The sequence below is a fragment of the Lissotriton helveticus genome, chromosome 4_1 (assembly GCF_964261635.1).
Source record: "Lissotriton helveticus chromosome 4_1, aLisHel1.1, whole genome shotgun sequence".
Classification (NCBI taxonomy): domain Eukaryota; kingdom Metazoa; phylum Chordata; class Amphibia; order Caudata; family Salamandridae; genus Lissotriton; species Lissotriton helveticus.
In genome coordinates, this window is record NC_136063.1 from 375232672 (window position 1) to 375248041 (window position 15370).

A 15370-nucleotide genomic window follows, 5' to 3' on the forward strand; every position below is an offset into this window, starting at 1 on the left:
AGGGTCCCCTGGGGTCCACCACTGGGACCACACCACTGCTCTTGCAGCTTACATGCCCCTGTGAGGGGAAAAAAATGACAGTCGACATTACACCCTGCCTGAGTGCCGTGCTAACCAGCACTGCCTGAAGGCATAGGTAAGTCGCCCCTCCAGCAGGCCTCACAGCCCTAAGGCAGGCTTCACTATACCACAGGTGAGGGCATGTCTGCAGGAGCAGATATCCCTCTACATTATTGTGGTCCGTTCTTTAATTTTGTAAGTGCCATAGAGAGTACATGGACTGAAAACTCAACAACTCAAGTTCCACAGCACCATGGTGGCTTCACTGAACACAGGAGTGTTTTGTACCAAACTACTCCTTTCAATAAATCCCCACTGATGCCAGTGTGGGAATTATTGTACCATTTACCAAGAGGGCACCCATGAGAACCTATCAACCTGGGTGTGGTCTTTGACCGGCTGTAGGCAGCCAACCACCAGACCTATTTCTGGACCCCTGTGCAGAGAGCCCCTGCTCTCTGGGACCAGAAACTATTTTCATCCTGGGCAGAGGTGTCGCACCACCTCCCCCAGGATGAGCCTGTGTTTGAATAGGGAAGCTTCTAAGACCTGCTGCCTTTGTAATGCGAACCCAGCCTCTGCTGCTTGCCCCTGGGTTACACCCCCACTTTGTGTGGGAAAACCAGCAGTAAAACGTTGAGGAATAGGAGGCGTGCCCTCATCTGCCAATTCCACCCCTAAGGTGGGGGAGGTGAGGTGAAGCACATCTTTGTCTCCGCCATCTTGAAGATGGGGCGACCCCTTCAATCAGGGCTAGGTTCAAACCCCCTCTCACATGTGAGTGGCATAATAGAGGGTGTATTTGCCCAGGTAATGTGCCCATTGGCCCTACCTGCTACACCCTTAAAATGCCCCTAAATCTAGTATTTAGGTGGCTCCCCCAGACCTGGAAAAATAGATCTGCAATGACCTAAGGAGAAAGAAGACCCTGCAGAGAGGGCTGACAACGTCGACAGCCTTGACCCCAGCCCTCCTGGCCTGTCTCAGCTTATGCGAACCGGTTACCTATCTTGCAGCCACTGACCTCTGAAAACCCTGGGAGGACTTCTGCCTTCGAAAAAGACTCCAATCTCCTGTGGATAGGGGACCTTTCCAGAAGAAACCTACTCCAAGGACTCCGGATCCAGGTGGATCCGCGACTCCGTCCCAGTCTGCGCCTGACGCCCACAGCTCAAGTCTGAGTGGCTCACCTGTGCAGTGAAGTGTCCCCGGTGATCTTGACCTTGTGTCAAGCGTTGGCTGACTTTTGCTGATCTCCACGGTGGCGCCTGCAGTGTGAACCCAGAGGCTCCCTCTGACCGCAATCGGAAATGGTAAGAAGGCTGACGTTGAAAGGCACCCCTGTACCTGAACCGACAGTGCCCCTATGACTGCTACATCTCGACTTACTGTACTTACCTCTGCTGTCATTGATATTCCTCCTGCAACCTCCGGTGCCACATATGCACGTGAAACCTGTTTGCCAAAACCAGAATCTCCATTTCAACGCATTGGGCCCCTGACAGCGAATATTTAGCCTGCACCCGTCTGCCCATGTGCCGATGGTGATGTATTTTTGGTGCTGCTTTGTGGCCCCCCTGTGCTTAACCTAACCACAAAGCTTGGCCCCTGCAACTGATTTATGTACCTGCAAGCATTTTGTCTCCAGGCACCCCCAATCTCCATTGAATAGCATTGGGACGAACTCCAATTTTTTTTTACTTTGCACTCTGTTTCCCCTGTGCTGCTGGTGGTGCAGTTTTGGTACTCACCTGACCCCTGGCCCTTGCTGACTTTCGGCTACGAAAACTGGGATTGTAAGTGCAGTACTTCCCTGTTTGACTGCATTATTGTTTTCCCCATAGCATAACTTTGAACTGTGCGGAAAAGATTCTTAGTGTCGATTTTTCAAAGTAAAAAGTATTTTTATTAAACAAGGTACTTAGCTTTTTACAAAGGTATTAGGTTGTAGAGTAAAGTACAAAGTATATTTTTCTAAAATTGGTCTGGATTTCCTTCTTGAGTCATGTGTCCATTATTGATCACTATTGTGCAATAAATGTCTTACACTCCTCTGTTAAGCCTAAGGCTGCTCGCCCACACTACCACAAATGGAGCACTTTGGGTTTAACATTGACCCCTGTACAGTAATGGGGAACCCATGGACTGTGTGCACAGTATTACCACCTACTGGCAATATCATATACTGAGCCAGATTCCTACACTCTGCTCAGCTATTACTTGGCCTAAAGATCTGTACCGTTTAATTTGCCGTTTAACGTTTTTGACCAACAGACTGTACTCCATGGGAGGCGGGATATCTGTAATATATTGGTTCTCCATTTCAATAGATTTAACTGACAGTCCGTTGCACCTAAGGGCTTGCATTTGACACCGCATTCTCAAGTTATTTATGCACAATTATGTAAGTTTTGATTCAATAATTGGAACGGACTTTCTTGGAAAACATGGTCACAAATGTATTTGGGGGTATTTTTGCGGTCTTTAGGCAAACCTATTGGAGTCCTCATTATAGGTGGCATACATCTTAGATTTCTTTGGGCGTGAACTAAACTGTTTGGGATTTATTCATAGGTAAAGTATCTGTTTGAGTTTATGATGGAATATTGATACATTGTTTATGCTACTCTAAATGTGTTGAGTGGTTTACCAAGTTAAAATTATTTAACTAGGTGGAACATATGTAGTTTTGCTGGTAGGTCTTGTTATGAATTGCACATGATTTTGTACCAAACCCAGTTTTATACATTTTACCAACTTAGTTTTGCATAATGCTTTCCTCTAAAAATATTGAATTGTTATGGATTGTTGTTGACTTGGTAAGCAACACTTTATTACTTGCAAATGTTATGTAACCTTGAATTCAAAGCAATCTGGCTTTGATTCAGCTTCCTAGTGGGTAAGGTATAATGTTACGTTCTCTGTGGCTTTCATTAATGTTATATCAGCTAACCTTAGTTTTTAATTGTGTTTTCTATCAGTCTGTTAGTTCTCCTCTACAATCTCTCCAGCAGAGGACATGGCTCATTCACTGGTCATTGTTTGTCTTCTTTAACCATCCCAAAGGCAGAGACAACATCATCGATCTCTTCTTGTACCAGCCACAGTAAGTGCTGAGCCCAGATGCTAAAGCATCTCGATTATAATTTTATAGCACTTGCCAATGTGTAGTTTTTGATCATCCCAGTCATTTAGAAAATACAACTGATGTCCAACTCTTAATTTGTTTTGACTCTGCACCGTAGTTAGTCTCTGGAGATCAGTCTCTCCAGAGTACTAAAGAAATGTCAACCAAAAGGCGGGGTTGTATTTCATATATAGCAGCTCCAGAATATCACTAATGTGTAGATTGGGCATTGTTCGTAAAGCTGAGTTTGTTTCTAGGCTTAGGCGAAATCATAATTTAGGCAAAATTACTGAGATTACACCACATCACATAATTTTGGGGCGAAATTAATGCAAGATTTAATGTTGTGGTAATTTTTTACAAAGCAAGCAGCATTTCAGGTAGATTTGCTCCCCGAGCTGATCGTTCAGGTACATTTTGGGCACAAAATTACAAATCTGAACGCAAGCATTAGTGTTTCCAATGCGAGCAACCAGAAACCAACTCAAAATTATATCTTCAAGTTGAAGTTTTTTCAGCGAAAGATACATTTTGCCTAAGGATGCATAATTTAGCGTACTTTTGCTGTAATTTCAAATAAATAATGTACGTGAGTTATGTCCTCCCCCCCCCGCCTCCCTCCCCACCCGGTTCTTTGATCATTATTGCAGTATAAATAAAATTGAGAAAATCCCAGAGGCGCCGTTGAAGGAACTTTAAAGTTTACCTTTGAAGGAAGACTACATTTTTCCAATTTCTGCTTGATTTGCAGATATTAGAGAAGACATTCCCTTCTTTTCTTAAATGTTTTTTTTACAGTGCGCAGCAACCTGAAGGCTTCCCAGCGCTACATGAGTCCTAGTGTGTATCCTTGATCCTATAAGACAATACAAGACTGGACCAAAGGGGTTAGAGCAAGATTTTGAACATCTTTCTGAATTTGGTCTCATTCAGTTCACATCTTAATTCAGTTGGCATTGAATTCCGTAGTTTTGGGGACGGGTAAGAAAAGGATCTGCCACCCCATCTGGTCCTTTGACTACGCAGGACTCTCAAGAGACCTGCGTTGAGGGTCTTAAACTCCTTAGGTATATAGGGTGATAAAACAGCCCTAATCAGAGGGGTGCTACATGGATTCTTTCCTCCACTGCAAGATAGTTGTGAGGTCAAGGCGCTTTTAGCTGAGCTGAGATGTGGTTAGGGAGCTTAAGGACAGTCCTCACAGCAGCATTTTGAACTACTTTGAGTCTCTTAATGACCGATTTGGGTGAGCCCATATCTAGGGAGTCCCATAATCCAGATGTGAAACAATAAGTGCCTAGACTACAATTCTCCTAGATTATGTAGGTAGTAGATCCAGGATTTTGTGTAACATTCTCAGCATGGCAAGGCAGGAAGTAGCAATTTTTCCTGCTTGAGCTTTCGTGGATAGAGAACTATCCAGACACATACCCATACTTTTTATGGGGGACGAGGGAGGTGGTGGCATTTCCAGGCAGTCAGGCAAGCCTACCATTTTTATTTTTTTTATTTTTTTTGCAGAGTTTTATATAGCGCAAACTAGACCCGAACCGAATCAGGTATCAGAACGCTTTACATAGCACCAGTTGCGTTACATGAGGACACACTTTCATTTTAGGCACGGGGAGATTAAGTGATTTGCCCAGAATCACAGGAGGTTTTTGGCGTCGTTACCGAGACTAGAAACCCAGATCGAGCGCCTTAGCCGTTAGGCCAACTCCTCTACCCATTGCTCGTGGGGTTGAGTTATTCCCCACAAACATCAGCTCGGTTTTGTCTCCATTGAATTTTAGTGAGCAATTCGCAATCTACAGTACCACCTTCTCAAGGCAAGGGGCCAGCTGATGTGGAGATCCTTTCTCTGGGGTGAGGGAGATAGGTTTTTTCGTTATGTCTAGGAAAACGTCTGGCTTCAAACCGTGCTGCGCCTGACACCACTCCATGTCTGTTACAGACCCGCACCTCGTCTGCCTGTGGTGCCTGTAGCGCGACCACGACTCAGTCGTGCTCCGACTGCTGTGCCATGGCTCCAAAGGCTTTGAGGGAATGTCTCTAAAGCTGCTTGCAGCATGGTACTCGTCGCCACGTTGTACTCAAAGGTCTCGTTTGCAGTCTCATTCGAGAGGAATGTCAGGTGTCCAAAGTCCTCTTCGTCCCACTTCAAAGTCATCGAGATATTCTTGTAAGAGGCACAAAAAGCAGAACTCTAAGCGTGCTTCGACTTCTCCCCGTCCTTCGTCTGATGCAACTTAGGAGTCTCTACAATCTAGGCCTCATTCTTCAGAACCTGTGCCTGGGTCAACTCCGCACTTCCCCCGATTTTCAAGGAGCCGGAGCGACCCCCGCCCAACTATGTGAACTTTGAGGCCATGCGCCTCATTTTTGGATGGTCTGACCCCACTGGCACGCCTTCAGGCTCTATGGGGTCAGAGGGGGCTCCATCGGGTTACGCACCAGCGGTTCAGAGGCTGATGACCCCCTCCCCCATGAATCTGGCAATTGATCTGGGCCGACACCTTTCATGCTATTGCGAACTTCCCAGACACTGAGAATCGCGGCACCAGTTCCATTCTGATTGTTGACGACCTGGAGCCGGATCAGCACCTACCGACGCCGATCTCGGTGCAGTCAGAACCTACAAGTTCTAAGTCTTTTCTTCAGCCTTATTCTAAGGGGCTAGGAATGAAAGAAGTTTGGGAGGGGTCGCTGGACCCTTTACATGACCAGATTTAGCAAGGAATGGACTGGTATTCGGAATTGGGTGAGGCTCGCGGACTGGATACCTCTCCACAATCTGGCCTGTTTTCTCCCCCTACTTTGGCTATGTGGGAGGGTGCATCCTATTCTATGGTGGTGAGAAGGGCCGTTGAGGTCCTGGACCTTCAGCTCCCTTCCGTGGCGATCACTAAAATCTTAACAGAATTCCTGCAGCCAGGTGTCTCCTCTTCGGAACCCTGACTTCCCTCTAATGAGGTCGTAACGAATCTCCTACTGGCAACATGGTTCAAGCCCAGCACAGGGGCACCTGTGAATAGAGCAATTGCCCGCCTCCATCGCCCAGCTCTGTGAGACACAAACTTCTTCACTACCGACCCTGTCCCAGAGAGGGTGGTGGCCCCTCCCGCTACTCTGGACAGGGCATCCAAGAGGCTGGACAGTTAGGGTAAGACTGTTTTTTTCCTCCAGCCTTTAATTACAAATGGTCAACACTTCATGCTTATTGGGGCGTTATAGCCACTCCCTGTGGGAAACGGTTGCACAAATGCTGCCACAGGTCCCGGAGGATGCCCCGGATGCAGCAAAGTTAATCATTTGTTGTAGTCTTGTCACGACCTACTGACAGGGCAGAGAGATTTCATCAACGGAGGCTGTTCGATGCCACGCCTGGAAGGGAATGTCTGGCTTTTCAGGAGATGTCCAGGCCTCCTCATGGACATGTCCTCTGATAGCACTCTTCTCTTGGGAGATGAGGCAAACCTGGTGCTGGAGCACTTTAAAGACTAACAGGCTGTGGCCAAGTCCTTCGGCCTCTCAGTGGCCACACTTCCCCAGTCAACCTTTTGCCCCTTTCGTGGCTACGGAAGGGGCTTTCAGCTGCACCAGCGATACCCTAGCCACAAGGCTGCGCAAGTTCAGCAAACTTTGCGTGACCAAGTGTGCGGCTTGTTTGACCCCAGGTGTCAAACAAGGTCCAGAGGTCCGGTCAGACCACCACCCCTGCAGCCTCAGCCTCCAAACCATCCTACTCTTGCCCTTCTAGACTATCTCTATCACTGCTGGCAGAACCTCACATCTGACAGGTGGGTCCTTCAAATAGTCCGAAGGGGCTACTCCCTCCCCTTCAAGACTATGCCTCCCTCCAAGCCTCCATTGTACGACCGGCTGACGAACGATCATCCGACTTTGCTTTAGGAGGAAGTCATGACTCTGTTGGCCAAGGGAGCCGTAGAGAGGGTTCCGGTGCCAAAAGTAGGCTGTGGTTGCGATTCCCGCTACATTCTGGTCCTGAAAAAGGACAGGGGGTTACCGCGCAGTCCTAGATCTACGAGCCCCCAACTACTTCCTCAAAGTTCAAGATGCTCACACTAGCTCAGCATGCCTATTTTCACATCACCGTCCTGTCTGTTCATCGGCACTACCTGCAGTTTATTGTAGGCCGCGAGCATTTTCGGTTAACCTTGCTCCCCTTTGGCCTAACCTGCATCCCTCGGTGTTCACAAAGGTGATGGCGGTGGACACAGTTAATCTACACAGGTTAGGGGTGCAGTCTTTTCCCTATGTCGACAACTGGCTGTTGAAGGCAGGCTCGCCCTAGGCTGTTGTGTCCCACCGCCACATTATGGCAGACATCCTCCATTGCTGAATTTGCATTCGCTGGAGGTCACCATCAACGTGAAGTCACACCTGACTTCCTCTCAGACGCCCCCTTTCATTGGAGCTGTTCTGGGCACAGTGCAGTTTCGGGCCTATCCTCCCGAGCTGCAGGTCCAGGATATTCAGGTTATGATACCGATGTTTCAGCCTCTATCCTGGATTTTGATGAATGACTCTGATGCTGCTGGGCCTTATGGGATCTTGTATCCTGCTAGTGACACATGGCATATGTGGGCTCTGTAATGAGACCTGAAGTTCAGTGGGCCCAGCATCACATGAACCTCTCCGTCATGGTTTAGATCTTGAAAGGAACTGCATGAGACCTGCAGTGGTGGCTAACAAACTGCGATTGGATCAGAGGCAGACTCCTCTCCCTTCACCAACCAGATCTCACAGTGGTGACATGCGTCACTCCTAGGATGGGACGGCCATTTGGGAGAGGTAGAGATCAGAGGACTCTGATCTCTGGCAGAATCTGGACTCGACATCAACTTGCAGGAGCTCCGAGCGATTCATTTGGCATTGAAATCCTTTCTTCCTTCTACCAAGGGGAGGCTCTTACAAGTGTTCAGACAACACCACTGCCATGTGGTACTGCAACCAAGAGGGTGGGGTTGGGTCATGGTGTATCTGGACTTGGCTGGAACAGTGGGGTATATCCCTGGTGCTTCAACACCTGGCAGGATCTCTGAAGGCCAGACTGACTCCGCTGTTGATGCCTATTGGATCACAAATGGTGTCTCCATCCGGAGGTTGCGCAAGGTCGCTTTCAGCAGTGGGGGGAGAGCCTTGGTTAAATCTGTTCGCCTCTGCTGAGAATGCGCAATGTCAGCAGTTTTGCATGCTGGAGTTTACAAGGCAGCTCTTGCTCGGAGATGCTTTTTGTCTCAAGTGGAGCTCAGGCCTCCTTGGTGCCTATATAGGTGACATGGACGTCACTATGGCACAGACTATGCCGACGACGTCAAACATAGCCGTCTGACGCCACCTACTGGCGCACAGGGCTATCGCTCGAAGAAAAATCTTCTGGATCCCGTCTGATGCCTGAGAAATTAAAATATAAGACGCTACCAAAGGAAAGTAACTTGTTCTACAAGTTCTTGTGAGCTCACAATAGGTATTTTGCAACCAGACAGCTCCTGCTCTGTGGGTGGCTCAACCTGAAATTGTTAGGGTCTTTCGATAAACAGCTGCTGATTCTCTTCACAGTGATTAATTGTTACAGCGGCCCTGAAACTAGGTACACACTACATGCAAAAGTGGACCTCTCAGCGCCTCTCGCCACCTCTTAAACAATTTTTTTCTGGCAGCGGAAATTATGCATTTTTCTCTGAGGTCTTGTATTACAAATGTGTTGCACTCTAGGTAACTGGTCTGGCAGGATGTGGAAGTATCCTTTCTGGGATAGTTCCAGACTGCAGACTTCATCGCGACTGTTATCCAGTATTGGGGTATCTTTCATAGATTCACATGCCTGAATCATTCCCCGTCACCGAGGCGGGAGTTCCACGGTAATATTATATACAAAAGCAGTGCCTTAGAATTTTTTTTGTAGTAGGCTGACCAGACTATAGGCCCAAAACTTAGCAGCTGATCTACCTCATTATATGAAAAGAACTGAAAGCAGTTCCAACCAATCAGCTGTCAGCACCCTCTAGAACCTTCCCAGCAGAGGCAGTTCTCCTCAGATTTTCACCGCACGTCGTGTGGAAGGGAGTCTCCCTGAGTGCCTACTCAGTTTTCTACTTTTCTCTTCAGAATGTCTGAGAAGAAAGCCCTTTTCAAGGCCTGCAGGACCTGTGATAAAAAGAGGGTCCATGTAGAAGATCAGCACAAAGACTGCATCTACTGCCTGCATCCCACTCACATTGTGAAGGATTGCAGGCTTTGCCGCACCTTCCCTGTCTAGACCATCAGGGACAGGGAGGCAAGGGTTCTTCTATGACTCAAATCATCTTCTACAGATGAGGACAGAACTTCTACTTCCAGCAAAAGAGCCAGATCCAGAGATAGCTCTGCTCCTGAGAGGAGAAAACATCACAAATCCGCTCATAGAGCTCAGAACCCACAAGGAGGTCATCGTCTCCTCCTCTTGGATCTCCATCTTCTCCGCCCTCAGGATCTTCAACTAAAACTGTGAGTAAAGCCCAGGCAAAAACTGTTTCTCTGGTGTCTTCTCACACAGTATCTGTGATTTCTACCACCTCAAGCTCTTCTGCTACGGTGTCTACTTCTTCTATCACCTCACCTATTGTGTCAGCCAAGGTTTCCTCAAAGAAATCTTCTGGAGCTAAGGACATTTCTTCAATTTCCTCAAAATCATCATGATCGTCGACGACTATTACATCGACGACTATACCATCGTCGACGAAGAGCCCGTCGACGACTGTTTATCATCATTTATATTTTTATGGCAGACCTATTCCCACCACTGGACCGGGAAATGTGCACCCCCTCGTCTGGGTCTACTTCGTCTCACACATCTATTGTACGCAGCTGACGTTTGCTATTTAGCTCAACAAAAGCGGGCTTGCAAAGATCAGTCCATGCCCTGGCACAGTATGCTAGAACCAGTCATCTAGAGATGAATGTGATGTAAACAAAAACTATGTCCATCTGCAAACAGGGCACGAGTTCTCCATTCTGTTAAACCATAGTCAACTAGAAATCGTAACCAACTATAAATATCTGGAGTTGTATCTAGATTTCAGAGGATATTTCATCCACCAAAAACAATGCATACCGAAGAAGTTGAATGCACTCATTCATGCTTTTACCACCTAAGCAAAAAACCTGGCCGTTCCATCCTTCCAACCTCTTTACTGTCATCTCTGCCAACCGTCTCATACAGCAGTGTGGCCATCAGAAGGCAGGATGCTGCAATACTGGATAAAGTGCAGAGCAACACCTTTAGGCGAGCCTAATGTTTTTCAGTGCTTTTTGCCAGAGCAAATTCTGCTATGATCATAGAAGAGGATGTCGCGCAGAAGGAGGAGCTGCTGATTCTGGAGCAGGGGACCCGGTTTCGCTTCTGAGTCGGCTCAACATCCCGTGATTCTGGACAAGTCGCTTCATCTCCTGTGGACAACGATTGGATACCCTCATGGGTGATAAGCTGCGCTATATAAATCTACAAATAATCAGACTGAATGTACATTCTGATCTCAATCTTGCATTTGGTTTTGCGTATCTGATAGACTACTAGCCGCAGATTCCTTAACGTAGAATTATTCCCAGGCGTGAGACTGGATCTGGAAAGCTTTTATGCCTCAGCATCCCTGCACACGGGGGGGGTGTTGTGGGGGGGGGGGGGGGTGGCAGCATCACGCGACTCCGCCCAGGCATTGCCCGCATATGTGACATCAGCGAGGTCACAAGTCCAAACCTGGTGGGTCTACGTCAGTTTTTTCCTTTTCCGCGTGCAACGCGGATCCGGATCATGCTTCGGGCCTGTTCAGGCCTTTCCCTTTCACTTATTGCGTGTGTGTGGGAACAGTGTGCGAATGCCTTGGGGTTTTAAGATATGCTCGTCTTGGGTGTGCCAGATGTCTGCAACGGATCCTCACCCCATCTGCATGTGGTATTTGGGGGAACACCACGACTCCATTGATTGTCAGGCATGCCAGCAGATGAAACCGAAGTCCCGGCGGGAGCCCCGGATGAAACTTCTCTCAGCTCGCATGTCCAGGTCGGCGGCGTCACCATGCCCGGCCCGTGCGGAGGGTTTTCTGAACCGCCGCCTCAGTCTCCGAATTCGTCCTTCTCCCAGGCTGCAAAAGCTTTGCTCACCTATTGGTAAGTGTTGCAGTTTGTCCCAGAGGGCTGGTTCCCGGCCTGTTGGTGCGCGGGCTCACTGCGGGTGGTGCAGCCCCTCATGTCATCCCCCCTATCCGCCGTTTCCCGGTGTGGGGGCGACTAGAGCCCAGATGGAGACATATGCGGCGGCTTTGCAGGCCTCCCTGGCTTCTCCTCCTCCTCCTCCTCCTCCCCCTCCTGGGACGTCAGCGGATACCTTGCAATGTGGGGCGCCCTCCGCGGCGGCGCCGACTGGTTCGGATCCAGGTTCGGAGGATGTGTTGCTGTTGGGGTCCCTCCTTCGGACCATGGCGCCTCTGCTGTGCCGCAAACTCCAGCGGGAGTCCCTGTGGTGTCGCGGGAGGTCGCCGGGACTCTGGTCGCACCCCTGAGTCCCACTCGGTTTTCGGGACAGGTGGTGGCCTCGTCCGAGGCTGAGGTGACTCTGCTTATGCGCAGGCGGCTGCTGGACCTGGCAGCGCCTCAAGGGCATGGCGGAGGGCCCTTGTCCAGTCACGGGCCGAGGTTGGCGGATGACCCCTCATCCTTCCCCGGGTCCCTCTTGCCCCTCCACGCAGGCATCTGCGTCATCGGAGGTCGGGTCGACGCCTTTCTGGCGCTGTTCCCTCACCGCCCCGGCTCCGGCCCAGCCTCTCGGTCTCCTGCGCCGAGCGCTGTGGCGGAGGTCATTCCGGCGTCTCCCCTGGCGTCAGACGATTGTCCTGCCTCAGATTGTGGACTCTACGGCACCAGGCTGACGTCAGGCCGTTGACTCGTCCTCGGACGCCTCTTCTCCAGAGGTTCGACGCTTGCTGGTGCCATCCTTGCCGGAGACGAGCCGACGCTTCGTGGCTTTTTCCCCGGTGTCGTCTAAGGACGGCTCCTCGCCGTCGCCGTGGTCTTCGCCGGAGGTCCTGCAGGTCCCTCACTCCTCGGTCCCTCCATCCTCCTTTCCGGACCTGGCCCATCCTTCTGCCGGTTGGCTTGGGTTACGGCCGCCTTAGCTTGCAGCCGTCACCTACTGAGGAGCTGCTTTCCCCACCGCAGGGTCCTACGGAGGCAGGTGCGGCCTTCGCTCCTGCCGTTTCCATGGCTGTGGGAATTTTGTGCATGGGTGATCCAGATGCCCATTTCCCCACGGATCATCTTCTGGAGGTTCTCCATCAGGGCTCTGGTGGTAGGGAGCTGCTGCTTCCCTTCGAGGGTTCGCTCCATTCTTCTATTTTGGGGACTTGGGGTCGTCCCACCACGGGGGACCTGGTGCCCCAACACCTTCTGAACCGCCACCATCCGGTGCTGCGTGATCTGGTGTGTCTTTCCCTCCACCCCTCTACCAGAGGACCTCTTTCGCAGAATGCCTTTCCCTCTCTGCCGCAGCTGTACTCTCCCCCGTCACACTGAGTTTTTGCTTTGGTTTTCTACACCATGCTGGCCCTGAGACTAGGCCTTCTGTTTTTTCTCTTTGGCTGCTTGTCAAGCCTTCTGCTGGTTTTTCCGCAGTTCTTTTCTGTTGTCCTCTGCTGCGAAAGTTTTTTCCTAAGAGGTTCTCATATCTTGGAACTTAACTTGCCCTATGTGGGGTAGTGGTAGCTGTTATATAGCTCTGTCATGCGCTGGGAAGCTGTGGTCGCCTTTGGGCCTCTGCTCTCCATGACGTTACGGTATGTTGCGGATGCAATCCTCTTGCTGATGACTTGGAATGGCTTGAGTTGCGCCCCGGAGTGTCCTTCTCCGGGGTCGCTGCGCTGTTCGCCTGGTCTGGGCTGCTGTCTGCGGCCTGGCGTCATGGCTCTGTCTGGTTCCACTTCTTTTTGGGTCGTGTGTGCGGACTCCTCGCTGGAGCGTGTCCGGACCCTTCTTCGCCTTCCTGCTCTGTCTTCGGCTGGCGTCTGGCTTGCCCTGAGTGCATCGTTCCGTGGTGTTCTCGGCTTCTGGCTGTGCTTGCCGGTGCCGACCTACTGTCTTTCTGCACCATTGTGCCTTCTTGGCGCTTTAGTGGGAAATTCATCCTTGCCTTGTCTGCTTCTTCCAGTGGGCCCTGCATTTAATTCTACCTCTCCTTGGGGATGAGATGGTTCTTGTGTTCCTTGTCCCTCTTTCGGGTGCAGTCGGTCCCTGCAGAGCGTTGGATGATTCTTCCTGGGTGACCTCAGGCTCTCCTGTCTGCTTCCGCCTGTTTATTGCTGGCAGCGTCGTTCTGTCTGGTCTATTGCCTTCTGGCTGTGATAGGCTCGGCTGCCCTCTTCACTGGGTGTGTTCCCGGTGGAGGTGGCTTGCTTTTGCTCTTCCCTTCTCCTTAGAGTCTCTAGGTTGCTCTTCTCCCTCGGTGCTCCTCTTCATTGTCTTGGCCTTGAGTGGAGGTTCTATTGCCTTGTATGGGCAAGGGGTGCTTTGGCCTCTTTCGCCTTGCCCTTGGTTCCTCTGCTGAGTGAGGACGGGCTACCTATTTTCCTGTCTTCCCACATCCCCTCTGGGGTCGGTGGTCTTCTAAGTGTAGTGGTTCCACTTGCCTAGGGGGACAGGGCTCTTCACCCTGTCCGTTTCAACCGTCCACTGTGGGACTCTGTTATGTCCAGGCGGGTGGGGTACTCTTGCAGGCCCTCCTCCCCTCTGGGTATGGCTAGGTTATCTATTCTAAGTTAAGGAATCTGCAGCTAGTAATCTCTATCAAATGTACGAGTTACTTACCTTCGGTAACGATGTATCTGGTAGAGACGATTAAAGCCACAGATTCCTTCACGGCCCGCCCTTCCTCCCCGTTCTGCGAGGTCCTTTGGCTTGGTTTTCTGCACTCGCCTCTCTGTGGGTGGCTGTGTCTTCTATGAGTACATTCTTTCCCTCTTTCTGACAGAATGTTCGTCCTGTTTATTTGTTCCTTTTCCTCCCCTTTTGGCACATTGGAGGATAGGTTTCTAGGTACTTCTGTGCCCTTATGCTCTGGTTGCTCCAGGTTTGGGCCTACCTTCCACCCCGCCCCCCTTCCTCTCCCCTTTATTACTAGGGTTCGAGGCCCTCTGTTATTCTCTAGGTTGGTGTCTTTTGGCTGTGCCTCTGCCCTTTGTTCCTTATGGGGGTTGTCACACTCTATGATGGGGCTGTCTTGGAGTTTTGTCGTTCCTTGTTTGTCCCGGACTTGTTCCCCTTCATTGTTTTTGGTTGGGGTTGTAGTCCTACTACATGTTATCATGAAATTTTGACATATTTTCCTTGTCTCCGGGTGGGGGTGGGGAGGGTTCTTTTCTTTGTACTGGCAGGGTTGCTGCTCAGGGCTGGGCTCTGTTCTTTATTCTTTTCCCTGCCTTTGGGTATTCTTTATGGTGTTGTTCGTCACCATTTCTTTTTCCATTTTTTTTTCCTGCTCTTTTGCACACTGTTCCTATACTCTCACAGTTTTGTCTGATGGCTCCGCGTTGTGGTGTGGAAAAGTTCTCCGAAGAAAACTGACGTAGGTGAACAGAGGGTGGGACTTACGTGACCTCGCTGACATCACGTACGCGGACAACGCCTGGGAGGAGTCGCTTGATGCCACTCCCCCACCCCCTCCCCGGCGCGCAGGGCAAAAAAAAATTCCGGATCCAGTCTCACGCCCGGGGATAATTCTACGTTAAGGAATCTGCGGCTAGAATGGTCTCTACCAGATACATAGTTACCGAAAGTAGGTAACTTGTACATTTGCACAAATATTGCAGGAGTTATGCAAAAATACATCAGCATAAAACCGATACTGATGTTTACCAATGCTTAGTGGGGTAGAGTTGAACTCCAGCTTGAATATAATATTCTCACTACTGTAGTATATTTGTACAAATCTAGCTCAATCCTTGTATTAAGTGAAGCTGCAGGCTGGCCACAATTTCACACTGGTACTGCGTATTTGCACAAACATAGCATACATTTTGAAACCAGTTTTAGAACATTTTGTGTTAGTAAAGGCATATTTTATTATGATGGTACAAATTGTAATATATTTTATTTTGAAATCATTGTGATTTTAATTAACTGAAAAAATAAAAT

General features: G+C 49.7%; 1 protein-coding gene across 1 annotated transcript in view; it reads left to right on the forward strand.

Moving 5' to 3' along the window:
* The window catches only part of EIF3E (eukaryotic translation initiation factor 3 subunit E), a 284737-nt gene that overhangs the window by 119825 nt on the left and 149542 nt on the right, over positions 1-15370 (forward strand). Inside the window, exon 7 of the mRNA XM_078686880.1 lies at positions 3042-3166. Coding sequence (XP_078543006.1) covers positions 3042-3166 — 125 coding nt within the window. The remainder of the gene's footprint in view (positions 1-3041; positions 3167-15370) is intronic.